General features: G+C 43.1%; 1 protein-coding gene across 2 annotated transcripts in view; it reads right to left on the reverse strand.

Moving 5' to 3' along the window:
* Positions 1-27,229, reverse strand: part of flncb (filamin C, gamma b (actin binding protein 280)) — a 54,271-nt gene that overhangs the window by 9,250 nt on the left and 17,792 nt on the right. The window contains exons 2-32 of one of the 2 annotated variants that reach the window (XM_034674024.1): positions 24,687-24,935; positions 24,176-24,273; positions 22,893-23,043; positions 22,592-22,710; positions 22,421-22,498; positions 20,378-20,540; positions 19,981-20,181; positions 18,312-18,434; positions 16,072-16,209; positions 15,809-15,935; positions 15,390-15,526; positions 15,011-15,204; positions 14,809-14,922; positions 14,570-14,713; positions 14,268-14,391; positions 13,924-14,084; positions 13,740-13,830; positions 13,000-13,169; positions 12,799-12,916; positions 11,422-11,684; positions 10,705-11,302; positions 9,231-9,404; positions 5,919-6,081; positions 5,666-5,826; positions 5,367-5,534; positions 5,119-5,242; positions 4,880-5,036; positions 2,014-2,203; positions 1,909-1,932; positions 556-803; positions 274-366 (exon numbers count right to left, since the gene is read on the reverse strand). In XM_034674024.1, the coding sequence (XP_034529915.1) occupies positions 274-366; positions 556-803; positions 1,909-1,932; positions 2,014-2,203; positions 4,880-5,036; positions 5,119-5,242; positions 5,367-5,534; positions 5,666-5,826; positions 5,919-6,081; positions 9,231-9,404; positions 10,705-11,302; positions 11,422-11,684; positions 12,799-12,916; positions 13,000-13,169; positions 13,740-13,830; positions 13,924-14,084; positions 14,268-14,391; positions 14,570-14,713; positions 14,809-14,922; positions 15,011-15,204; positions 15,390-15,526; positions 15,809-15,935; positions 16,072-16,209; positions 18,312-18,434; positions 19,981-20,181; positions 20,378-20,540; positions 22,421-22,498; positions 22,592-22,710; positions 22,893-23,043; positions 24,176-24,273; positions 24,687-24,935 (5,063 nt within the window). The remainder of the gene's footprint in view (positions 1-273; positions 367-555; positions 804-1,908; positions 1,933-2,013; positions 2,204-4,879; positions 5,037-5,118; positions 5,243-5,366; positions 5,535-5,665; positions 5,827-5,918; positions 6,082-9,230; positions 9,405-10,704; positions 11,303-11,421; positions 11,685-12,798; positions 12,917-12,999; positions 13,170-13,739; positions 13,831-13,923; positions 14,085-14,267; positions 14,392-14,569; positions 14,714-14,808; positions 14,923-15,010; positions 15,205-15,389; positions 15,527-15,808; positions 15,936-16,071; positions 16,210-18,311; positions 18,435-19,980; positions 20,182-20,377; positions 20,541-22,420; positions 22,499-22,591; positions 22,711-22,892; positions 23,044-24,175; positions 24,274-24,686; positions 24,936-27,229) is intronic. The other variant, XM_034674025.1, reaches the window with a different exon arrangement.

A 27,229-nucleotide genomic window follows, 5' to 3' on the forward strand; every position in this document is an offset into this window, starting at 1 on the left:
ATTGTCGAATTTGAAAGCATCAAACTTCAGATTCTAAAGCTCTGAAAACTTCCAACATGCCTGTGTGTGTTCTGCCCCCCCCCCCAGCAGCAGACAGATCATGCAGATGAAACATGCAGCACCATGCAGGGCCAATCAAATAATCTATACGTGAATGTGGGTTGTCATTGACTGAAACAGTTCCAGTGAACTGACAGAATCTGTAAAGAGGACAGTTTGAACGAGGAGCAGCTCTCTGCAGAGAAACAGCAGGTATGTAATGTGACTGAGTACCCATTGAGGGGAGAAGCCCGCATAGGGAGAGTAGGGCGTCTGTAACTGAAGCTTGTCACATGGTTCCTCTATTATTGGGACGGTATCACACGCCTAACAGGGAACAAGGTACAACCTTTAAGGAACACACCAACACACACACACTTTCATGCACAAACATGAGCAGAGAACTGTACACCTGCAAACATCTGATGTTTTTTGATGGTTAAAGTGGTAAAATCATCAACACTGAAACACTAATCTTCCCCTCAAACCAAGCTGACCCACAGCATTGTTACTCACCACCACATGAAACGGGCTGTTTGGGATGTTCTCCCCTCCAAACCGGATGGTGATGACATATTTCCCAGGCTCAGGAGCCGTGTAGTAAATATCAAACGTGCCGTCAGCGTTCTCCACCACGTCCACGTCCAGCTCTGCTCCGTCGGGAGTCGACACCTTACAGGTGACTTTACCTTTCCCAGCAGCCTTTGCATCAACAGTGATGACTGTCTCCTCTCCAATCTGGATGGTTGGGCCGATACCTGATCCTGACCACATGGATGAAGGACCAGGATGTTAATCATATGGAATCATCTTTACTTACATTTTCTTTCAAAGTCAAATTAATGCTGTTGGCAAAGCTAGATACAGACCTAGCTTATGAACCAGTACTGTTACTAATGTCTTGTTTCCACCAAGCGGTCTGGTATGGATCAGTACAGTTTGGTACGGGTCGGATCGGTAACGCCTGATACTTTTTGCATTTCCACAGCCAACCGTGCCCTACTTGGTGGGCGGCGTGTAAGCTGGATGCCGACAGCCGCGTCAGCTACGTAATAGCGTGACGTCATGGAAGCGCGTCACAGTGTAGCCCGCTAATAAATGCAACGAAGAAGAAAAACACGAGGAAAGTCTGCACCTCCATGGTCGACCATGGAACGCTGTTTCTTGACGCCATCTTCCAAACAAAAAAAAAGTTATCTTCCCGAAGTCCACTGGAGATTTAAACACGGCGGGTTTATGTGTTGTTCTTTATTACTGCTGTCGAACGGGAAGTGACGATTCTTTCGACCAATCAACGGACTGCAGTGTTTCTAGCTCCACCTTTTGGGGTCAGATCGGTATGTCTGGCACCCCAACGGAAGGGTACCAAAAAGTGGGACAGTACGGCTCAGTATTTTGGGGACCTGTCCCGGTTTTAGTCAATGGAAACGCCACAAAATGCGTGCCGTACCGAGACGAACCGAACTAAACCGCTTGGGGGAAACGGGGCTTTAGAGGCCTGTGGTGGAAAGAGCTGACCAGTCATTCAACAGTAGTGGTAACTATGCAAAAAACCCACTGGATTGGCAACAAAGGAGGTCATGTACTGGCTTGGCAGGCCACTAGTTTCCAAGTCCAGCGAAAACTGGCAAATGGCATCAGAGGCTTGAGGCTACCAAGCCAAAACTAGCATCACGTTGGATGTGCAACTGGCTTTGCTCACTATTAGCTTAAAAAAATGTTAAGTATTATGCCGCAGATACCAATCCACTTCCCTGTACTTTATATGCTAGTAAGCACACTGAGGCTTAACAGGCTATGCTTAACCTGTTGCTACCTGATCCTGCAACACACGTTAAATAAGAGTAAGAGAGTTTAAAGCTAACTCACCTGGTCCGTGTCCACCAATTGACACTGTAAGAAAGCACAAGAATTAGAAAAGTGGTAAAATTCTAAGGTGATGAAGTCTGATTGGTGTGATGGGTGGATCCTGACCTGTGACAAGACATTTGCTAGCATCCCCACTGGGCAGGGCATGGATGCGGTAAGGCGAATACGGGATCTCGTCTCCTCCGTATTTGATGGTGATGGTGTAGCGTCCTGTCATGTCCGGTACGTAGGACACCGTGTACGTCCCGTCTCTGTTGTCTCTGATGTTCGCCTTCTTGGGTTTTCCCTCAGGGTCCTGGAGACACACAGACAGGAAGTCAGAGTTTCCTCTTTTTTAATGCAGATCCACTGGTGTAACGAAACATCTGGAGTACTGGCCATCAGTGGTCTCAGTGTGCTGCTGATGATAATCTGCACTGATGTCTCTCTGGGACTTTGGTGTTTCCTGTCAACTACTTTAAGCTTTCTTGCCTGACACCTTTGGTACCTATGGCAATAACTGGCTGAATGAAATTGTGGTCTTTGGTTTTCAACATTTTTAATTATTTTAAAACTTCAATTATCCTTTCAACCATATGCTGCCTTGACTAGCTTAACATATAACATGTCTAGCTAACTAACCCTGTCAGGGGGAAGTTGCTGCTCTTTGAGCTGTAATAGGAGCATGTCTAGACTTGGAGACCAGTGGTGTTCATCGTACTCACATGTGCGGTTTGAAATCTCACACAGGGTCTAAGTCTACTGAAAGCAGCTGAGGAGGAGGAGGGATGGATGGAGGCAGGTTTACGAAGCACCCTGGTTAGTGGAGGACTGAACACCACATCATTAGACAAACTGAATGGAGGTCAGTTCACATTGGGACCATGGAGGGACAGAGGGAGAGGAGTTTGAGTCATTGTACTAACCTGTATTTATAGATGTATTTAATTTTTTCTTTTATTTGATATATTATTTATGAATAAATGCGCTCTTTAACATCATAAACCCAGTATGCTGGAAAACTGTTGAAAATGTTGGGATAAATAGAGATTGGATTGGATTGGATTACATTATGTTGGATTCAAATAAATTGGATTGGACTGGACAAGACTAGACTGAACTGGCCTTTACCTTACTGGATTGGAGCGGATCGGATTGGATTGGAGCGGATTGGGTTGGGTTGGGTTGGTTTGGTTTGGGTTGGGTTGGGTTGGGTTGGGTTAGTTTGGGTTGGGTTAGGTTGTGTTGGGTTAGTTCGGGTTTGGTTGGCTTGGGTTGGTTTGGATTGGGTTGGGTTGGGTTGGGTTGGGTTAGTTTGGGTTGGGTTAGGTTGGGTTAGTTTGGGTTTGGTTGGGTTGGGTTGGGTTGGATTAGGCTGGATCTAACTGGAATGGGTATGACTGAATTGGACTGGACTAGACTGTAGTACATAAAATTGGATGGGTTTGAATTAGATTAGATTGGATTGCATTGGATTGGATTGGATTGGATTTGATTAGAACATATTGAATACAAATTAATTGTATTGGACTGGAGAAGACTAAACTGAACTGGCCTTGACCTTACTGGATTGGACAAATCGGATTGGGTTGGGTTGGGTTGGGTTGGACTGGATTAGGCTGGATTTAACTGGAATTGGTATGACTGAATTGGACTGGACTAGACTGGAGTACATAAGATTGGATGGGTTTGGATTGGGTTGGATTGGATCTGATTTGACTGGACTGGGTTTGATTTGATTTGATTGGTTTGGTTTGGTTTGGTTTGAATTTAATTGGACTGGATCAAACTGGATTGCATTTGATATGTTTGGATTGGGGCTGCACGGTGGTGCAGTGGGTAGCGCTGTTGCCTCACAGCTAAAAGGTTCCTGGTTCGAATCCCCGGCCGGCCGGGTGCCTTTCTGTGTGGTTTGCATGTTCTCTCCGTGCATGCGTGGGTTCTCTCCGGGTACTCCGGCTTCCTCCCACAATCCAAAAACATGCTCAGGTTGATTGATCACTCTAAATTGCCCGTAGGTGTGATTGTGTGCATGAATGGTTGTCTGTCTCTCTGTGTTGGCCCTGTGATAGGTTGGCGACCTGTCCAGGGTGTACCCTGCCTTCCGCCCGAAGCCAGCTGGGATAGGCGGATAAGCGGTCAAGATAATGGATGGATGGATGTTTGGATTGGATTGACTAGTCTGTCGTTAGAAAAAATCCAATCCAGTCCAGTCCTATCCAATCCAATCCAATGAATCATGCTATGTGATCAAAAGCTTCAGAATGGCTGTATTAATGTCATATAATTATTTTTGTTAATGGCTGTTTGACCTGTGAAAGACTGAAATATTGAGAACAATGTCTAAAGGACTGCTGAGTCCCTTTAATGCATCTGCAGAAGACCTAGAAATAGAAATAATTAAGTTCCCTCAATGCAGACAAATAAAAGCATAGTAAATAGGACACGGCCTCACTGGTCTCAAATGAATTCACTAATCAATGCAATAAACTTGAAGACAGCAGAAGATTAATTTCCTCTGTTATTACTCAGAAAGGGTTTGGGGGTAGGAAAGGGGGTAGGAGAGACATGAGACAAGATGACGAGGGAGGAGGCGACACAAGGGAGAGTTCAGGCCTTACACAGCCTCTCCTATGAATACTGAAGGGGATGGTTTTCTTTACTATATGTGACGCCCACACCCTCCTGCCCCAGTCCTCCACAAACACAGAGGCCTCGCGCCTGCACCCATCCGGACCCTGCAGGGACAGCAACAAGCCCCCAACATGGTACAGTGGTACAGGAAGTCACATGGAGGGGTTGACTCAGGGGTTAAAACAGAGAGATTGTGAGAACGATCGAGGAGAAAGCTCATAACCAACATGACAAAATCTGAATTTGTATTCAACATGGAAATGTTAGTGGGTCCATCCCTTGTCTTTATCAACCCTTCTTTTTCACCTTGTTCCCTTGAAGGACCTTGTCCAAGTCAGAACTTAAATCTTTGACTCACCAGAATCTGAACAGTCAGCAGTCCCTCCCCAGCATCTCTAGCATCGATGGTGAACTCCACCGGCAGACTGGCTGAAATTCCAGATGCATTCAGACCAGGACCACTGGCTCGAACTTTACTGGCATCATGAGCCGGCAACGTCTTAATCTTAAAGGGACTGAGAGGAGACGGTTTAAAGGTGAAATACTAACCCCACAATCCAGATATTTTTCTTTCTAACCCACTCTTTCAGTACTGACCTGCGAGGGACCTCCTGGTCGGCATATTTGACACACACTGTGTACGGGCCATCGTTTGAGGGTGTGTAGTTGACTGTGTGAGTACCATCGCCATTGTCAGTGATGCTGATTGGTTCGGCCACACCTTAAGAGCAACAAGAGCGGAAAGAGAGAGTTTGAAATGTATTCTTTCTTTATATATTGTTGTTTGTTGTCTGCCACTTCTACAAGGTAATTGACTCAAAATTAGTGATAGTAAGGAGTCTTACCTGTAGGACCATACAGCAGGACCTCCAGCTGGGCCACGCCTGCTTTACTGCTGTCGACAGTGAAGGTCTGAGGCACGTGGGCTCGGACTCCACTCCCAAGGCCGGGACCTGAACACTTCACTTTGCTGGGGTCCACCAGCTCTCGAACTGGAACCCTGAACGGACTCCCTACAACAAATAAAAAGATGGTCTTCAATTAGTGATTGCTGTACCCTAAATATCCGCAAAACCCATCAAATCAATGGCACACCCAGCTGGGTGTTTAATAATATGGTGGATCAAAGTTTTAGATCATGCACCTGGAATAGGAAGGCCTCCAAAGGTGATGTTGACATCGTACTCTCCAGGTGTGAAGGGGATGTACTCCACACTGCAGCTGCCATCTTTGTTGTCCTTGCATGACATCTTTGCCTCAGATGGACCCTCGATGGCCAGGCCAAGACCCCCGGTGCCAGCACCTCTGAGGAAGGGAGACAGTAGAGTGGACGTAAGAAAGTTAGTCTGAAACATTCAATTTGTGTTTTTTGGGCTAACATGAAATCAAAGGCTTGCCTGGTCTCGACAGTGAAGCGGTTTGGTTTGTTGACCAGTCCTTCCTCCAGGCCAGGGCCATAGGCTCTGACTCGACTTGGATCACAACCCTCAGTTACTGACACCCTGAATGGACTCTTGGGTACTGAGACTTCATCAAACAGCACTTCAATCAGATGCAAACCTGCAGACAGACAGAAGAGGTCAGTTTAACATGAGGTGAGTGTATATGTAAATATGAGAGTCATTGCACATGTTGGCCAGAAATCAAGGTATCGAGGCATGGGGGTGAATCCAGGTATATGTATTTTGATAAAACGGTTGTTTTTCTTAATGGATGTCAATGCTGTACCTCTTTTAATGTGTTTCTCCCTAGAAATGTTGCCCCTGCATTTCAAAATCCATATTGTTTTGTTCCAATACCTTAATTGCCTTTGGGACAAGTTCCCCAAAGTTTGTAAGCACAAAACGTTCCCAATTCAACTGAGTCACCTGCATACACAAAGATTAAATGAGTATTTCAGCTAACGTAACTTTGGCCAACAATGCCAACCCGTGTTAGCATAGCTGACCGTAAAGGTAATGGGCAGCTTCTGAGTGCAACATTGAGCCCTTATTGGACGAATTTCATTGCCTTAATAAAACCTTCCAATGCAAGATGTGAAGCTTCAATAGCAATCAGTCATCCCATTGGAGTCAATTTAACCATCTTTTAACGTAGCGTCTTGATGCTAGCTTCCAACCAAACTCCATGCAGTTGTGTAGTCAAGCTAGGTAATAGCAAGCCAGCAACTTTTGCTAGCTATTTGTGTTATCCTAATGTAGTAGATAAGCTATCCAGCTTCCGTACCTTGGCAAGTTTTGAAACTCTAACATGCCTTGGTACCTAAGTGGCAGCAGCGTCACTTGTCCATTGTGACAGATTGTGGCATTTGATACTTTAATCAGTGATTTTGTCACAAAGTATTTCCAGACCTAGTAAAGCCGGAGGTTGAGTTTCTTGTTGATAGGAACTTGAACATTAGTCTGAAGTTAACAGTTCACTGTTTTCAAACCTTGAAGCGAGTCTATGTGTGTTCGACAGTGACACACTAGTCGCACCTTTCACCAAAATCCCAAGTCTGACTGAAGCCTCCACAAGGGAGAGTATTTCTGTCCCACAATGCAATGGGCTCCTGCATGTCACACATTACTATCAGTGGAAAACCATCTGCTCTGAGCAGACAGGCTGTCGCTATTAATACCAGAAGCTCATCCCTCCCACAGCTCACTCTCCCTCTCTGTCTGTCAGTGATCAGTTAAAGGCTTCATTCATTTTATCTCATGTACATTTTCTAACACTGTATATCTGTCACTATTGAATCCTCAACCACTCTTCTGTGCTTACTTTGGATCTACATTTCTATTGCTCAAGAGAGTTTCATAACTGCACAGTTAGCCATGTGATCATTGAAAATACTTTACTCTTAATCCTATTAATATAGTACTATTACTATTACATGTGGGTATAATTACCCCCAATTTTAGCTGACAGGAGGTGTCCATTTTTATTTGGTTCTCAGGAACTTACATAAGAAGCTGTATAGCACAGCTCAAGCTTTAATTATGGATTATGAATTATGAATCAAAACTTTGATCCACCTCTCCAAATGGCAAACTAATACAGATGCAGATTAGCATGCTAAGGCTAATGCTATTTTTTACATTAGCATGGTATCATGCCTACTTACAGTAAGTAGGTCTATTAGCAATTTATACATGCTAAGAACTGATGTTGTAGTAGTAGTATGGGGATAATAATTCAAGGAACCCACAATTAGACAAACATGATGCTACAACCACATTTGTATTGCTACATTGATTAATACAAATGTGCATGTTTACTATTAGATTTTTTCATGCAGATAACTAACAAATTTATGTCAGCATATTGGTGTACTCAATTAAAGCCTGTTATTATGTTTGCACAGTGTAATATCTTTTTTAAATACATTTTTTCTCCAGCTGCAAAGCCAAAGAACGCTAGCACCCAAAGTAACTGCCTTGGTGTGTTAATGTGCCTTGAACAATACTCAATTTTATTTTAAAGAGGTGGTATTGTGTTTTTTTCATATTTTCAAAACAAATATTTAGTTAAAATGTTGGATGTCGGTACTAAATGTGAATAAAGTTTCAAACTGCAAGGTCAGTGTGAGTAAATCCCAGGCTTAAAGCTGCTGTTGGTAGGAATGGTGTAAAAAACATTACTTTTATTCTGCTGGGTTTGGAGAAAAGGTCATAATACCCATCAGTGCTCATCGGTAATTTGAAACTATTGCGAAATCTCTGTTTTCCGATGCCTTTGTATCAAGCAATGTTATTATTCCCCTTGTTCCCGTTATGACGGACCAATCATAGCTGATCTCCAATCCTCTGTCCTGATTGGTTAATGGGAGGCCCCTACTTCATCCTCCAATTGATTATGAGTCATTATCATGACTGCACACACCGATCTGTGTTGGGGGGCTAAGAGGAAATCTGGTTTAGAGGGATAGTGTTGACATTCAAAGTCCCTCTCTCTGAACAGATGTTTACTCTGTGACTACCAACAGCAGCTTTAACCGCTTGTTGATAAAATCACACGAGAATTCAACAAGATCAACCTGAGATTTGCTCAAATCGTGGCATCACCAGTTGGTGAATCTGTAAAAAAGCACATTTTTCATTTTGAAAAGGGATAAAAAGTTTTGCTGTATGGCAACACTGAAGGAGGCTTCAAGAATGTTGTGTTCTGGAATGCTGTTGGGGACTCGAAGTGTTCAGATAATGGCCAAATGAGGGTTTTCAAAGACACCAGCCCAAAAAATAAGTATATTTCCCTCTTTTAAGTTTATTTTTGGGCTTTTATGCCCCCACTTAGAGAATAAGACGGAGCAAGAATCTGGTGTTAACATGTTCTTGGTTTTGTTGGTTGTTTATTTGTGTTTATGTTTGGATTCTGCCAAGAACACCATTACAAGGATCTGTTGTGTTACCAAATTAAGAGTCCTAAACATGAAGAGATCATTCCAGAGGGTAATTATTAAATGCCTCGCTCGCCTCTGTCTTTTCATTGTGGAGGGAAAATAGGCACTACATGAAGCCACAGGCACGGTGTTTCAACATCATTATGTGTTGTTGTGGAAAACAGCCATCAAACATTAGCACAAACCTCTCCTCCCGCCTGTACTCTGACTAAATCCCACTGCTGCATCAACAGAAACTGTTTGCTGGCTTTCAGCTCTAACACATCATAAGTACAGCAGAGCCTGTTAACACCTCCTGCCTACAAAGATGTATTAATATTAGTCTCACCGTCTTCATACGGTGTGTACTCCACCCTGTAGGTCCCGTCTCCTTTGTCGGTGATGTAGGCGTCGGTGTTGGCGCCCGATGGGTTGGAGATGTCAGCTTTGATTTGGCTCCCACCACTCTTGTAGTGGGCTCGGGCATCCACGATGAAATGAGTAGTCACTTCCCTCAGGACGCCTGGAGAGACCAAACAAACATGAAACTACTGTCTCAGTCACAGTTCACTTTTTCCTGGTTCTTGGTGACGTCATCATTTCGTTGGTCCAAAAGAGTAATAGTAGAAACAAGATGGAAAAAGTGAAGTCCCACAGAACTGCAAATGTGCTGCTGAGGTTTTTCTAACTGTCTTAATTGACTGTCATAGAACTGCAGGAGGGCAGCAAATAAAACGCCAGTGAACACTAAAAATCTGACCTCAGATCAGCAGAGTTTGGAAAAAATAATCATTTGTGGCTCTTAACTGACAATTTAATGTCAAAAACAGAGACTGTTGTGGATAACTATGGTATATCAAGATAATTAACATCCTTAATAAAGTTTAGTGTCATGGGCCTTCACCCAAAGATCAAATTACTTTGTTGAAACAGCTTTTGAAATGGACGAACAACAAAAGAGATCTTTGGCTACCGAATGATAAAGTGTTTAGCAGATACTTAAGAAATAATGGTTCCACTTTATGAGCAACAGTGTTGTTAAGTGTTACTGGAATAACAACTGGTACTTTTGGGAACCTTTTTAAAGAAATATATGACTTTTTAAATGGGAACTTCTTGGTTTTACTTCTTCAATACTAAGTTTTTATCAAATTGCATCGATTTATGTCTTTAATTGAAAAACTATTTTGTAAGGGATTTGTTCAGAGATCCTGCGTATAACTATGGTCGCATTGTTTACATACGAGATCACCTGTTAGCAGCCCGTAGCATGTCGATGCTAAACGATGCCAGGCCCGATGTTCCCTGCGAGCTGAGGGGAAGGAGGCAAGGACGACGTGCTGGTATTGAGGTGCAAGCTAAAAAAGACAACATCGACCTTTTCCTTCCACCCACCGTTATGGGGAATGTAAGATCTATCTAAGATAAGGTGTACGAGCTAACCCAGCACCAGAGGGAATACTGTCAGAGTAGCATCATGCTAACAGAGCTAACACCGGACACGAACGCCACAGGATTTCACCTGCTGTGGGTGGACAGGATACAGGAGAGCAAGAACTAACTGGTAAAGGCGGCCAGCTCAGTCCTGGACCCTGTGGAGGTGGTGGCTGACAGGAGAATTATGGCCAATCTGTCGTCTCTGATGAACATTTCTTTTATTTATATATTCTTGTTAAATTCTTATCTTTAAACTGAGAGAAGTCAGACGAAATTTCATTGTACTTGTACAACGACAATAAAGCCGATTCTGATTCTGAGTAGCACTTCATGGATTAAGAGTTTGAGCACTGCCACATTGTACTTTGGCAAAAAACCCTCCTCACCTCTTGGTTCCACTCCTGGTCCGTAGACCTTCACCCCACTGGTGTCCACAGCCGGGTCCACCTGCAGTCTTGTGGGGAACTTTGGCACTGGATGTCCTCCATATTTGATGGTGATGGTGTACATGCCGTGGAATCTGGGGATGTAGGTGATGGAGTAGGTCCCATCACTGTTGTTCTGAACGAGAACTTCAGCTTTGGCTCCAGAGTCAGAGATGATCTCGATGGTGAGCTCAGCTTCTCCAGCTTTGGAGCAGTCCACGGTGAAGGATCCGTCCTCGTTGACTTTCCCTCTCTCGAGGCCGGGGCCACTCGCCGTCACCTTGCTGGGGTCAAACACGGACTGGACCATGGCCTTGAAGGGGGATCCAGGGATGTGCTGGTCTGCAAAAAGGATGTTGATGGCGTACTCTCCGGGCTCGGTAGGCAGGTAGGATACAGAGCAGGATCCATCACCGTTGTCCTGGCATTCAATCTTGGCCTCACAGGGTCCTTCAACTGTCAGACCCAGACCACCAGTACCAGCTCCCTTTGTGTCAATGGCGAAGGGGGCTGGTTTACCCACAACACCACCCTGAAGACCTGGACCATAGGCTCGGACCTAAAAAGTACAGATTCAAAGTAATAGATTGAAAAGGACCAAGCTATGGTCAAGTCTTTCTAAAGTTCACTCAGACCAAGAATGGGTACCACAACAAAGAAAAGAACACCAAGTCTCACCTTTGTAGGGTCCGGTGGCATGACTCCCTCCACAGTGAACGGACTTCCTGGTACAGGGTTCCCATCATAGCTGATGTCCACTCTGTATGATCCTTCCTCAGGGGGAATGTACTTCACCGTGTGAAGCTCATTGGCTGTGCTCGTCTCCAGCTTGCAGGGGATTGGTCGACGTGACGGTGAGATGATCTTAACATCCAGTTTGCCCTGACCTCCAGCGCCCTGAGTGGAGACAGTGAACTCCTCGTCTTTCCCAACGTCCACCTCTTTGGTTTGCACACAAACACAGGCACAAAAAAGGATGTATAGTTAGGGCTCTATGTCACCTCTTTACAAGCTTTTGCTGCACTTCGGTTGGAAGTGCACACATTTTGCTTTAATGGTTCCCACACTTAGTACTAAGGGTAGCTTTAGTACACAATATTACTGTATCTTGTGCTACAAGATTTTGCGTTTGTAATAAGTTGTGAGAAACAGATGTTTCTTACCAGACCAGATTATTGAGGTACACATTTGAATGTTTGACACACTAACACACACAGGAGGGAGGAGGAGAAATCGTACTGGGGTAAATCCTGCATAAACTGATGTTATTTGATCAGTAAAACTGCAGTATGTACCTGCATGAATTATGATTCCATTTAATATACTTTTTTTCCAAATGTTGTGATGCTTTGGGACTTTATAGTGATTTCTGGGGAGTGGTGTTTTCATGGAATGATCTTGTTTCCATTAAAAACAGGTGCTTAATTTTCACACAGATACTACCTGAGCAGATAGAGGGGCTGACATAAAAGGAAAAGGAGATTGCACAAGAGCAAATATCTCCCATGATGTAACTGATTTTATTTTGTAATTAATACAGCTTACCTGCAGCCAACATGACTTTTAATTTTTTTTTTAAAACAAAAGTTCTGCGGAGACTCGAATACATAGCTGTGGAAGTGACTAATTTGTAGTTCTTACCAAATAATGTAGCTGTCCTGGACTACCTCTCCTGTATAATCTTAACAGGATTGCGCTGTAAACGCATACATAAATGGGCCACAGGAACCATTTAGTTCCTTAAAGAGAAGTTTCTGGAATTAAAAGTTCCTGGTTCTTCTGGTTGAATTGGGCCTTAAGTAGAAGTCTTTGGGACATTTTAAACATCTAACGATATCAATTAAACTTCATTGGTGATCTCTCTTTCTCTTCCTACCATACCTACTCACATTGAAATGTTAAACATGAGACTCAAAAGAATCAATCACTGCACAGTTGTTTGTCTGAACTCAACCTGAACCTGACATGAAAACAGTTTATCCTTTAACATGATGAAAGGTTTCTCATTTCCTCTGATTTCCTTGAATAGAAACCATCAGACTCTGGTTTACTCACTGTTGTTCAGACCCTGAACTTTGACCTTGTTGAGGTCCAGCGGGGGGGCCACTGTGATGTTAAATGGACTTTTGGGGATGGGGTCTCCTCCGTGGCACACAGTGATGGACATGTTCCCCTGATGGAGACACACACTGAGGTTAACACCAGTTTATCACTCAGCTGACACATTAGTTGTAAATCCTGTGAGTGTTGGCATACCTGCTGGATGGCGGTGTAGCGGACGGTGTAGGAGTAGTCGTGGTTGTCGATGATCTCAAAGTCTCGAACAGATTCTCCTTTAGATGCTCCGGTGAAATGAACCTCAGGCTTGGCCTTGCCAGCTCCCTTTGTGTAGATGGTAAAGTGAGTCGGTTTGCCCACCTCGACACCTGCAGACAGGTCCAGAGGAATAAAATGTTAAAGATTGGGGAAAGATACTTTGAGGGTTGTATGTATATTTTTGAACCTGGGCCCTTACTGCAACATAATCTTTGCTGGATCAAAGATAGTCCACTAAAAGTTCAAGTTTATGCCCTGACAGGCTCAGATAGGAATTTTACGTGTCAGAGATGGAGCTTTTTGTTCAAAGGGGAGGTGATTTTTAACAAGAAACAGCTGTTTCACCACTCTCTATGAACACAACAGACTACACTGAGAAAAACAGGACTTTAACCTGACAGAAAAGTCAGATAAAAGCTTCCTTCTGCCTCAGCCTGTAAGTAAATTTGTATTTTTGTGTTATTGACTTTGGTGTTATTCATGGTTAGCTTTGATTTGGCTTAATATGTGCGAGTAACTAGTCTAAGGCGGAAACTGAAGATCAGCCCATGTTGAATATTTAAATTACTTTTTCTGATAAGAAAAAATAAAGAAAAAGAGAGAACGTTCAAACTTGGCTTCAGTCTGGGCAATATCTAAGAAATTTCTTGTGTGATTCAGAGCAAAATCGATAATCTCACCTGTCTTGCTGAGTCCAGGTCCTTCTGCTCTGACTTTAGCGGCATCATGGGAAGGATCCACTTTTATTCTGAAGGGGCTGATGGGAATTTCCTGTTGTGACATTAAAGATGAGAGTTCTTCTTTTAGAAGTCTGCACTTAACAGAAAACATCTCCAGGAGTGTTTTACCTGTGTTTGTTCTCACCTGATCAGCAAACAGCACCATGATGGTGTACTGACCGGCGCCTGGAGGCGTGTACTTCACCGTGAACGTGTCGTTGTCGTTCTTAATGATGTCAAAGTCGATGTCAGCCTCTGCGGGGCCTACTACACCTGGAGCACACTTGATCCCGATGCTGACGTCACCTGCAGGTAAAAACAGATGCTATGTTTATTTCAGTTGGAATGTAAAAATATTGTCCATGTAAACATGTATGCTGATGATGATCATGTTCCTGCCATACTTTAGGGTTTTCCCAAGGAATCTTTTGAAAGAAAAGCATAAGAAAGAAAAGGGTTCAAGACATGATGGGTGTAAAGATGTCTCACCCTGTCCTGCCTCACTGCAGTCCACGGTGAAGTACGTCGGCTCGTTGGCCTTCAGTCCCACCTTCTCCACACCCGGACCGTAGACCTTCACGTTTTCTGGGTGGCTGCCTTCTCCGATTGTCACCTGATTCACAGAATATAAAAGTATGAAAGGTTAAGAAATTAATCTTTTCTGGAGAAGGAACATTTTTCTAAATAAGCAGAAGAACATATTTGACATCTTGACTTTTTCCCAAGATACACAAAGGACGATTAATTCAAAGACTCTGATGTGAGTGATTGCACATGGTGTTGTATTTTACCCTGAAGGGGCTGTTGGGGACGTTGACTTCTCCCCAGGTGATGATGATGGTGTGTTTGATGGGTTTAGTGGGAATGTAAACACAGAAGAAGGTGCTGTCTCCGTTATCTGTGATCTGAATGTCGATGGGGAAACCCTCTGCGTCCTGAAAGCACAAACAGAATCCATTTATCTTCTATTAGAGCAGAGTATCATCATCATTCAACACAGCATCATGGGATCAGACCTTGAGATTCTCACCTGAGCGTAGAGCTTCAGCTCTCCTCTGCCGGCTCCGTGGGTGTCAATGGTGAAATCTGCAGGTTTGTTGACTATGCAGCCGAGCGGCTCCAGACCTGGACCAAAACACTTCACCTGAGGAAGGGAGAATGCTTAACATACCAATTTTAAGCTGAAGTTACCTGTGACATCATCATTGATTATCAGTAATTCATGGTCCTACGTTTTCTGGGAATACATCGTTGGCAGCAGGGAGGATGTGAGCCATGAAAGGACTGTCCTTGATGTCCTCATCGTCACAGATGACGTGCACAGCATAGTCGCCTGGCTCAGTTGGCCAGTATCGAACATCACATGAGCCGTCACCTTTATCATCACACTCAATCTTCGCCTGAGAGGGACCCTCAATGGAGAAACCTGTGTACAGTCACACACCTTTATTCAAACATCCTGCACTCAGATAAAGTAGCTTATAGTTAGTTTGACTTAATATATATGTAACACGTAGTAATGAAGACAAATTAACCACAAATCCTCTTTAAGCCCCGCCCCCTGGCCTTCTGTCTGTGATTCAAGCTATCAGGTGAGGTGTTGTGACTTACCAAGAGTTCCCACTTCCGTGCCGATAGCCTCCACTACAAAGTCAGCACTCTTCCCCACCATACCGGTCTCCAGACCTGGACCCCAGGCCCTTACCTTCTGAGGCCCCGCCTCCTCACTAACCTGGACCTCAAATGGACTGACAACATACAAACACACAAATGTTAAGGTTTAATGTACTACATCATTAAAGCAAGGTGAGTACAGAAGGATTTAGATTGGTAGTTCGCAAGCCTAAAAATGTTTCTGTGGAGTACCTCAGGGCTCTATTCTGGATCATTTAATTCTTCACTTTTTATGGCATTATCCAAATTTAAGAGTCATTTTTGTGAGCTTAAACTTGAAATAATTGTCTGTTTGGATTGACTTCATTTGTGTGATAGCTAACACAGGACAATAACACATGTGACAGATGTCTTACCTGCGAGGGATGCCGTGTCCTCCCCAGGTGATAGTTACAATATATTTCCCTGTCATGATGGGGTAATAATTACACTCAAACAGCCCGTTCTCCATCTCAAGAACCTTCACTGGCTCCTCTGTGCCCTCTGGATTCAAAACCAAAACATCACACACAGTTAGTCCTGATCATCAGGTTCAGTATAGTGAGTTATACATATCAAAATTCAGGATAAATCTCAAAGTTCTTCTGTATTTTTCAGTTTCAGACTTATGTCGTCTTACTTGGTCCCTTCACGCTGACTTTGAGCTCTCCACTGCCGGCTCCTTTAGTGTGAACTTTAAAATCTGCCACTTCTTTCACCCTCAGACCTTTCGGCTGCAGACCTCTGCCCGTCGCTCTGCAGGCGTTTGGATTACAAGCTGAGGGCCAAACAGACAGAGATATGGGACTCTGGTTAGAGTGGGAAATCATGTGAGAATAATAATGACACTAACAGAAACACTCACACAAACACACACATACCTGTTTTAACTGAAGACTGTAAGAATGAGAAAGACTTTTATGTTAAATTGAACTGTCTGCTGATTAAATAGTTGATAAATCTCAGTCAGAGTGATTTGACTAAAAACATAAACTTCAACATGACATTTTTACATCTCTCCATCAATACGTTTACATGCAAAGTTAAGTCGAGCTTGATTCGGCAGTGTCATTGGTCTACTCTCCTTGTCCCAGTACAAGCACCGGACTAGAATAGATTCATTGACAAAAGGACATGCACCTCCGCTACGGTAGGTGGCGCTATACCCTTTTTCAGCTAGTTTACTCTTATTATTATTATTCCTTTGAGATTGTTTACTAGGTGACTACCTTCTACACTTTTATCCTGATCGACTTCTGGGTCAAAGCCCTGGTGTACTAACTGTGGAGCATAACACCTAATCCAATTTGTGTCCAATTGAGGTGTATACATGCAAGAGGTAGTAGATTCCCAACCGCATTATTTGGGTATGTTAGTCCGACTATGAGAAATTCAAACTAGTGTGATTTCAGTCAGATAAACATGTTTACTTGTTTTTTCAAAAGTCCAGTTTTAATTACACTAACACCAGGGATAACATTATTTTAATGGCATGTAAAAATACTGACACTGAATCTTTATTCTGACCCCTAATGTAAACTACAACTACACACATACGCACACATATACACAAAGATCTCTGCAGGTTTGTTTCTGTTAGTCAGCTGATCGGGGCTGAGGGAAGCAGTTTGCTTAGGCTGTAAAGAAAAAAACAGCAAAGATGAGGAAAGATGAAATGATGCGTCTGAAAGACAAATAGTTCAGACCTTCAGTTTGATGAGTTACAGACGTTAAATAGAACAACACTTTGAGACAAAATGTGTCTTTTGTGTTGAGTCCATGAGAAAACAGAGAGGGAGGGCTGCTGATAGAAGAGGATGAGGTTAAGGATGAGGAGGGCCAAGAATTGGAGGTTCTTGGTTTTAATGTGTTTATTTCATATTAAATGTGTATGATTATTTTTGGACTTTTTTTTTTGTTGCTGTTTTTCTAGTTTTAGTCCAGTCGAGTTCATTCTAGATATTGTTAATTTCATTAGTAGTGACTCTGATCACTGAGTTAAATGATCAGCTGGAATCCAGACATTTGCATAATTTTTTTCAACAACATAATAAAAGGTTGCAGAATACAAACAACATCATTGTCTCTGATAGACTGCCAACCAAACCAACCAAAAACTGATTGGTTCTTCCTCCAGATGCTGGCGTGAAGTGACCCAAGAAATGCACATATGTAGTATATGAACACACACACGCACACACACACAGTCAAAACCTTCTCTGGATGATAAGGTAAATTTACTGAATATTTTCCTTGTTTGTAGGAATAAAGAAAACAATTCAAAAAAGCAATTAGCCATATAGTTTAGCCCAATTAATATGACCATAAGGACCAACCATGATCCTCTGAGTCCATTCTGGCTACTGTTTCCAGGATATTTCTGAGATTTTATGTTGAACTATAAATAGTAATATAATCAACTTAGAGCTTCTGATGTTTTGTTAATAATTTGCAACAAGTGCACCAAACTAATATACACCAAACATGTTCATGAGAGATTCTTAGGACCTAAAAACAGCTACAAGACAGGGTATGTTTATTTATGTCTTTGTATTTGGCCAGCCTTAACTTGGCTGTATGTAACTAGAACTGAATTTTATAAAGGTTAATATAAATTATAAACATTTGACAGTGTAATCAGACATAGTTGGTCTGAATTCTGAGATCATCCAGAGCAGGCTCAACACTCCCTCATTCACTCTGTTTTTGGGCTGTAGAAAAAGAAAAAGCTGCTCGGGGGGAAGCAAGTGCTGCACATGCTCAAAGCTGGGGAACCCCTGTAGAGCATCAGGGGCAGGGATGGTTTTGAGTGGAGGTGGAAGGAAACCAGGCTAGCGCAGGCAGGCTCCAGGCACACCCCCACCCCCAGCCTGTACTAACTTGGTCGTCTGGGTTTGGGTGGTGTTGGTGGGGGGGCTCTCCTTGTCTTGTCTGAGGGTGGGGTGTGTACATTCTGAGGTACAATGTGCACTGGAGAACTGGGGGGTTGGATGCTCTGCAAACCTGAAGGAAGGTACAACAATGATGATACATACATACACCAGTGCATAGCCAGAAGACTGCCAGGCCACCAAACCACAGAGCAGGAGAGCTGTCGAAAACTGGTTTAAACAAGGCAGGTTACATCCCAAGCTGCGACAGTCCCAAATCAAGGTTATCATTCCCAAGTCCTACATCAAATCAAAAGTCATGATCAGTAATCAACAAGTTTGAAGAAGTTCAAGATCTAAGTCAGGTTAGGACAAACAAGTCTCAGACCAGGGCAGTAAGTCTGTCGTCATTGAGCTTAAGTTAAGACCAGCAGATCCCAAATCAAAACAGCCAGGTCCAGAGCAATGTCCCATGTTAAGGTGTGCCAAATATGTGTTCCAAGTCAGGGCATGCAAGTCTGGGCCAAGTCCAAAGATAAGACCAGTTTTATATTAAGATTTTTAGGGCAGCTTATGTCAGACAAGATTCAAGTCTTGTCCTAATTTAAGCTTTATGTCAATACTGGAAATTTCAAGTCTGAGGAAGTCCAGAGTCAAATCTAAATCCAGTCAGAGAAGGTCCCAAAGTCAGGTCCAGAGTCAAAGGCAGGCAATGCAATAGTTCAAGTAACCCATTCTCATGTTGCAACAGCAGCAGCAGAAAATGCAAGAGCCCAGACATCCTTGAATCAATGATAGACAAGTCTAAAGTCAAGCTTCCAGTCAAGACAAATAAGTACTAAATTAAGACAATCCCAAATAAAGACTGTAAGTCCCAAGTCCTAAATCATTACCAAAGTTAAAGATATGCAAGGCTCTATCAATCCCAAACTAAGTCCCAGACCAAGACTGGCAATTCCAAGTCAAAGATACACAGGTCCCATGCCACATCCTGGCCTACTAGTCCAAGTCAAGACAGGACAGTTCCATTCTTGAGAAATTCCCAAGTCAGATCTTCCTCCAGACATTTAAGACCCCAACTGAGGTCCACATTTTGAGAGTGGCAATTACAAAATCCATTCAAGCAAACATGCAATGTAGCGTGAGTGTCCCCAAGTTCAAAACCAGGTAAAAAGTGGCAGGTCAAAGGTGAAGTCCCAAATCCCAAGTTGCATCCCCCACATAGTCCCAAATCAAGATTGGTTACCACAAAGTCCAAACAAAAAACTATACTCAAGGTCAGTCCTGAACCAGATCCAACTAAAAGACTGATCCAAAAGAAGTCTATAAAATATACATCAAAGGCAGAGTCCACCTTACCAAGGAGACCACTGAACACCTGATCCAAAAAACACCAAGAGCACATAAGAGACTCAGCCATTAAACAACAGTGATTTCAGTATGATTAGAAATAAATACTGTTGAGTGGGACATGGTGTTACAAAGGGAAGGTCAGACATTAATTATGATGTTTCATATTAGATTAAATATCTGCAGGTTTCAGTTCACTATCACAGTTAAATGGGATTAATCTTTGACGGATTTACAGGTCGTAGTTTTCAGGGGACAACAGTACTATATTAAAGAAATAGAAGTCTGAACAGATAACAGTGTGATGGATATAAATGTGTACACCCTACCCTCTGAGATGTTGACAGTGAAAGGACTTCTGGGAATCTGCTGCCCAGCAAAGGTCACATAGACGGTGTGAGGTCCCTCCAGGACGGGAACATAGGTGCAGCGGAAAATACTGTCCCCTTTGTTCTCCAAGACAATTTCCACTGTATCCCTCCGCCCGTTTGAATCCACAATGATGACGCCTACGTCTCCAGCCCCCGCCCCTGCAGGACAGACGGATGGACACACAGACATTCAAACACCAAAAGAAGAATGTGACTCTTAATAAAAACAGAACCAGACGGACTGCAGACACGGCAGCTGTGAGGGCTTGAAGTCAGGTTTGACATTCCCCTTCAGTGTAAACATGGAGGCAAAGCCAGCAGACACATAAATATGAGTTTCAGTCTGAGTGTTTACCTGCCGTGTAAATGTCAAAGTATGTTGGTTTGTTGGCTACGTTTCCTGTCTGCTGCAGTCCTGGCCCACGTGCCTGAACTCTGGTGGGGTCGCCCATAGCCTTTGATATGTTCACCATGAAGGGGCTTCTGTCGATGTCCAGTCCAGCAAACAACACCTTCACCTGGAAGGAAGAGTGATAACCAGGCCTGTCAGGGTTTCCAATGGTCACAAAGAGTGGTTGTTCTTCAACAGGAGGCAGTGCGGCACCGCCTCCCAAAAAATTTACAGAAGAAGGGTGTCAACTTCAACATAAACCAATCAGATAGGGTGAAATAATGAAGTAAAAGTACTTTTTATTTTTTGCAGTGTCTGGTGTTCTGTTGGCACCTGTCAGCCTTCATTAAAAAGTATTCTTTAACATATAAGGTTCTTTCTGCGTGGTCTATTGGTCTATATTTGGTCGTATAATAAACCTTTTACAAGGTGTAAACTAGAAGGAAAAAAAAGACGATAAAGAAGCTTGGACCAGACCAACCCAATTTAAAAATTCAGCAGCAGACAGGCCCTCTTCTGTTCCTGCTCTGGGAAACAGAGTTGGCTAGCTGGATGTGATGGGAGTAACCTTCTTTACTGCTTTCCCTGTGTGCTGTTTCAAAGCATAAGCACTGAAGCATTGTGAACAACAATGGAGGGAACAAGACTTAAAACATCTCTCTCAAAAATATGAACATGAAAGTAGACTTGGCCTTCTAGAGGACAACTCTTTGAAGCTACACTTTCTCAACAGGCTTAGCATTGCTGAACAGCTTGATGAAGGCTACAGGATTGGAATTAAAAAGCACAAAGAAGAAGCTCAATTTTGTGGAGTATTTGAGTTGGCTTTTCATCTCATCTTATCTTATCTCACTCTCTTTTAGCCATGAAGTACCTTGGCAGTTTGTTTCTCACAACTGAGCCCTCCACAAGATTTTTTTCACCATCCATGGTCATGGCTGTCATGGTCATAAATGAGGTAAGCTTTTCAGAATGACATACAACCAACCATTATCTCAAATCCATCCATAAACTCCAACTGGTCCAGAACTCTGCTGCTTGTATTATCACCCGAACTCCGTCCATTAATAACATCACTCCTGTCCTACAGCAGCTTCACTGGTTACCGGTCAAGACCCGCATTGATTTCAAGATCCTGCTCCTCACCTTTAAGGCCCTCCATAACCTCGCTCCTCCATACCTCTCCAAACTTCTGCACATCAACACACCCAGCCGCACTCTTAGGTCTTCTTCTTCCATTCACTTCACTATACCAAACGCCCGCTTAACCACCTTGGGGTCCAGAGCCTTCAGCCGGTCTGCCCCCCGCCTCTGGAACTCCCTCCCACCAGACATCCGTAACATCGACTATCTTTCCATTTTCAAATCACATCTCAAAACACATCTTTTTAAACTGTCATGTTCACTCTGATTACTCATCTTCACTGCACTTTATCTGATCCTGTTCATTTTATTTGTTTTTATTACTTACACTGTATCATGCCTTGTTGATTTTATCAGCTTAATTTTGATATTGTTTTCTTAAACTCTGCCCTGTGCGGTGACCTTGAGTGGCCCAGATATAGTTTGCCAGAGACAGCCCACACATGGGCCAGCTTAATCACAAGCTCAACCTTAATCGGCCCAGATGCGGCATGGACAGATCTGGGCCACATAATCCAAGCCACAATGTGGCCAAATGTGGCATGCCATCATATATACATTGCCGTCATTGCCAGACCTGGTCCACATCTGGTTGACATACCACTTGCCATGCCAGCAGTCAGCCAGCAGTGCCGGCTTGACGCCAGATCTGGCCCAGACCTATCAGAACAATTTTGCTATGTGGGGTGTGATAGTTTGTGGGCGAAACATGACAACATGTCCTTGGTTAGAACTTGCACAAGACTATCGGTAGTTTCCAACTTCCGAGATCAAATGGAACGCACCATAAAAGCTGATGGAGCAGCTTCGAACTGTATGAGTGGAGTGTGTTTAATATGTTTCAGGGATTTGGCTTGTACTTACTTTGTGAAGCCCCTCTACTTTGGGAAGGTAGACCACAGAGTAGGTTCTGTTCTTGTCGTTGTTGGGGATGACTCGGGCCTGATGGATACAAAGGGAAATCACTTTTAGCACCTCTTCACACCGCTGAGTTCAACCGATTATAATATCAGAGTGTGTGTTCCCACTTCTCACCTCCTCTGTGTGTCCCTCTGGATCCTCCACATAAACCAGAACTTCACCCAGACCGGCCTCCACTGTCTCCACCAGAAACTCAGCTGGTTTCAGAACCACATTTCCTTGAGGCTCAATACCTGTGAGACACGTGAGAAGATGGTGGTCGAATAAAAGATGTAGTGATTCCAAAAAATATGACACTTCAGGTTCAAACTGAACAGACAAGTTTATTCCCACTGAGTAAAAAAAAATCCAAAAGATCAAGCTGTTCTCGTTGTTCTTTTCTGTTCTCTGTTTCAGGGTCCTGTTTCTTCCTCACCTGGTCCGTAAGCTTTGGCTCTCTTTGGGTGCAGTGTCTTTGCCCTCAGGGGGGCGCCGGGCTTCAGTTTGGATTTGGGGAACTGCGACAGGTAGGTCATTACAGAGTGCTCATCTACATTTGGATCAACGATTTCTTCCGGAGCGATGACCTGAAGAACAAGGGGATAAACACATGATGAGTTTGGCTACAGCTGCTGAGAGTCTTGATGATAAGAAACTACTAAGTGGATTAAAGAGTGACGTAGCAGACACACATCAGAGAGAACCACGGAACATGAAAACAAAATGTGGTATCAGATCTGACAGATTTGAATCCAACATTATTATTAGGAGAGAAACCAAAGGAAATCTGAGTGTTTCATTGTAAGAGGTTTCCTTAGCAGCTGGTGAGCACATGAAGACTTTGTCAGATGTCCAACCTCCTCATATCACACTCAGATTTTCCTGTAATAATCTATAACTCTGACAGAACAAAGTATTAAGTCTCTGCTGCTCTCATCAGATAAAAAAACATCTGCCTCACCTCCTGCGGCTGTAAAAACTTCATATATCACACTAAGTCCTCTAAACATGGAAACTCTGACTCCATGTCTGAAACCAACGAGTGGACTGTCAACAGTCCTTCATCATTTGAGTCTGCAGGTTGTGTTTGCTGCTAATTTAAACTAGGAGATCAGAGCGCACGCTGGAAATAGACCAGACCAACATTCAACACATTAAGAGCAAAGTTCCTGAAGGCTGTCAGCCGAGTTAACAGAGCTGTGACTCAGAAACACAACAATCGAATAACTTGGCTTCAAGACTTGTTTTATGCCTCTTGGTTAAAACTCTTAGATTTAATAACAATACTTCAAATTCTCTGATTTACGCGGTTAAGGAGGTTTAAGCTGTCTGTTTGAGGACACTTTAAAAACAGATTCAAACATTTTCTATGTTCAGATCAGCTCAATAAAGCTGATAAAAAGAGTTTAATTTGTGCTTCCAATATGACTGTCTTGGCAGGGGTTGAAGAATTTCCTGACTATAGCTCTAGAATAATTACCGGAATGTATCTGTACCCTTAAAAAAATCTCCTAAGGAACACAGATCAAAAACATTTGTACACTTAAAAATATATATATATTAAGGTACAGCTTATTTGGGGATATTTATTAGTTTATCATTAGCAAAACAGCATTGTATGCTTGATAAACCTCTTATATTGCTCATTGGCTTTCTTTTCAAATCCACCTCTATCCTTGTATCTTGGTCATTGTAAAGGTCAAAGGTCATGTTAGTTACCTGTGGTACTCCGAGCCAGTCATCGGCCTGCTGCATGGCCTCTCTCGCATTCTCCACGGGCTGACTGGGATCCCAAGTTTCCCAGTCTGGACACAGACCTGAAGGCAGCACAGGAAGAGACAGAAACCTCAGTATAACAACAACAACAACAACAACAACAACAACAAAAACAACTGATAAACATGAGATAATACCCTCTACTGTGACACATTTCATCCAGAGCTCTGGAGGACTCAGAACTTTATCTGAAATCTGCTAGAGGAAAACACTTTCTATTCTTTTGAATTAAATAATTTTCTAAAAAAAAGTAATTATATTGATCACCATATAAAGTAAACAAACACTAATTCAAATGCATGATGTATAATCTGACACTTTCGGGTCTTTAAAGATGACTGAGATTTAGATCTTGTCAATAGTTGAGAATTAACTGGCAAAAGAGCTGATCATTTCCCAATTGAATGCCCAGTAGACATCAATCAGTGACCTCACAGTCCTCGTTAGTCCCCACCTGGAGCGCAGTTGTCCACCAGAGCTCCCAGCGCCTTGCCGTCCCTCCAGTCTCGGTGGAAGTTGGTGATGGGGAGCTGCGGCACCTTGTTCTGGATCCAGCCCAGCAGACGCTGTTTGGGGGTCAGCTTCTTGGCGTCTTCGTCGTCCTCATCCTCCCACATGGGCATGGAGATGGAGTAGTGCAGGATCAGGGTCCAGATCAGACCCAGGATGAGCTTCAGGTTCCCATCCACGATGGCTTTAGAGTCTAAGGGGGGAAACAGTTGGTATTACAATCACATATTTATCATTTTACATCACGAGAGGAGAAGACTTATCCTTCATCAAACACTGAATCATCTGTTATATAATGAGCTGGTTTCAGCTCAGAGGGTTTGGAAGGAGGTTCAGGATTTCTTGTCTTTGTCTAGCCAGTTTTCCACTTTTGGCCCAGAATGATGTCAGAAATATTTTGTGTTCAATCCAATCTTTTTATCGAGAAAAGTCAGAAATGAGCACAAACAGAGAATGAGAAATAGAGTGATAATCTGGGTTTGGTAATCTATGAAAGTCTGTATCTGGATTAAGTTGATTGTATCAAGTTTCATTCAAAAAAAAAAGGACAGAAGTGAGGTGGATTACCTGATCCAGGATTTAAAAAAGTGGATCTCCAGATCCTGATAATTTGATAGTTTTATCCTCTGGGGAACATGAATGTTCATACATCTTATATGGTAATTTACACTACAGTTGTTCTGTCTATAAAAGGCGTTTGCTCTGTCGTTTGTTCTGTTTTGGATTTATTAGTTACCAACCTAATATCATCAAAGTGCTGCCATGACTACCAGCTTAACAGACTTTAACTCCCAGCCATGCAGGATCTGTTAAATCTCCCTCTCTGCTTTAACCTTGTCTCTCTGGCTGTAAAAACATTTTTTAATCAGCTGTTTTTTGACCCACTTTCCTTTTCTGTTCCACTGCTTCAGATCTACCCGCCAAAATAAAAGTTCACGACTTCACTGTGTTTATATCTGGGCTGACAGGAGACGTCTCTTAATGTGAAAGTTTCATCCATCGACAGCACGGTGATGTCATCAGCCCCCAACTGAGGAATGAGGTCATGCTGAATGGGAAACACATGCACGCACATACACACACAAACACACACACATACGCAGGAATGTGAGGGAGGAAAAATAGTTTGTTTTACTGAAGACTCTGTCGTTCTGTTTCAACACCTGTAAATTGATCAAACCCAGGATTGACTCAGAGTCCTGATCCTCTGTCTTTAAATCAGTTTCAGTCCCGGTCCAGTTCTTCTTGTTCTCACCACGTGAACTTGTGTCGTCTTTAAACAGAACGATGAAAACCTCATGTTCCCTCTGAGGAACATTTGAGTTGAAGTTTCTGATGGATCGTCCAATCAGAGGAGAGGAAGCGGTCATAAATCATGTGACTGTTTCTGCAGATTGTTGGCTGAGTGATGATAACCCGCTCAGAGTTATTTTTCAAGCGCCTTCCAAAATCAGCTGACAATTAAATTAAATTGTCTCAGTGCGCTTAAATCAGATGATTCCTTATCTTTTTTTAGACTGCAGTGAGAAGTGGCCCCTGGTACAAGTTTTGCTGTGCTCAGATGCTTCACTCGAGTAAACGTAGCGGTAGAGACAGAGTGGTGAGTGAAAAGAGACCATGAGGGAAAGACCTCACCTGCAACCAATTCACAACAAACGTTATCTCAAGACTCTTTACAAACAGAGCAGGTCTAGACCGTACTCTATGTTCTATTATTAACAAAGACCCAACATCAAGACAGGATCAGATCCAGTCCCATCTTACAGACAGGACTCAGTCTGATCTCATCTTAATCCACCATGAGCAGAGCACTTTGCAGCATTTACCAAGTTACAGTGGCAAGGAGAACCTTCCTTTAACAGGTAGAAACCTCCAGCAGGACCAGACTCATTTTAGACAGCAATCTGCTGAGACCGAGGTGGGGTCAGAAAGAAGGATAAAGGAGATAAAGAGAGAGAGATGATAGTGTTGAGACCGATAGTAGTTGCGGAAGCTGGAGTCTTGCATGTCCACAGCAGCAGGTAGTCTACGGCAGCGACTCAGAGGAACCTACGAGACAAGGGAGCTCAGGGACTCTAGTGGTGAGTAAGTTCTATGGTGACTAACTTTAATGGGACAGAGAGAGTTTATGTTAGTAATAGGCAGAGAGAGGAGAGAGATAGGATCCCAGTGGGATCCCAGTCAGTTCCTGCAGCAGTCTAAGCCTATAGCAGCATAACTAAGAGCATCTATGACAGCGATCCAGAGGAACCTACGAGACAAGGGAGCTCAGGGACTCCAGAAAGGTCTATTGTGGCTAACTTTAATGGGACAGGGAGAGTTAAAGTAAGGGACAGGCAGACAGAGGGGAGAGATAGGATCCCAGTGTGTAAGTTTCCCCGGCATTTTAGGCCTATAGCAGCAAAACTAAGGGCTAAGAGCTGGTCCAAGCCTGAGACAGCTCTTACTATAAGCTTTATCAAAAAGGAAAGTTTTAAACCTACTCTT

The sequence above is a fragment of the Notolabrus celidotus genome, chromosome 21 (genome assembly GCF_009762535.1).
Source record: "Notolabrus celidotus isolate fNotCel1 chromosome 21, fNotCel1.pri, whole genome shotgun sequence".
In the NCBI taxonomy this organism is placed as follows: Eukaryota; Metazoa; Chordata; class Actinopteri; order Labriformes; family Labridae; genus Notolabrus; species Notolabrus celidotus.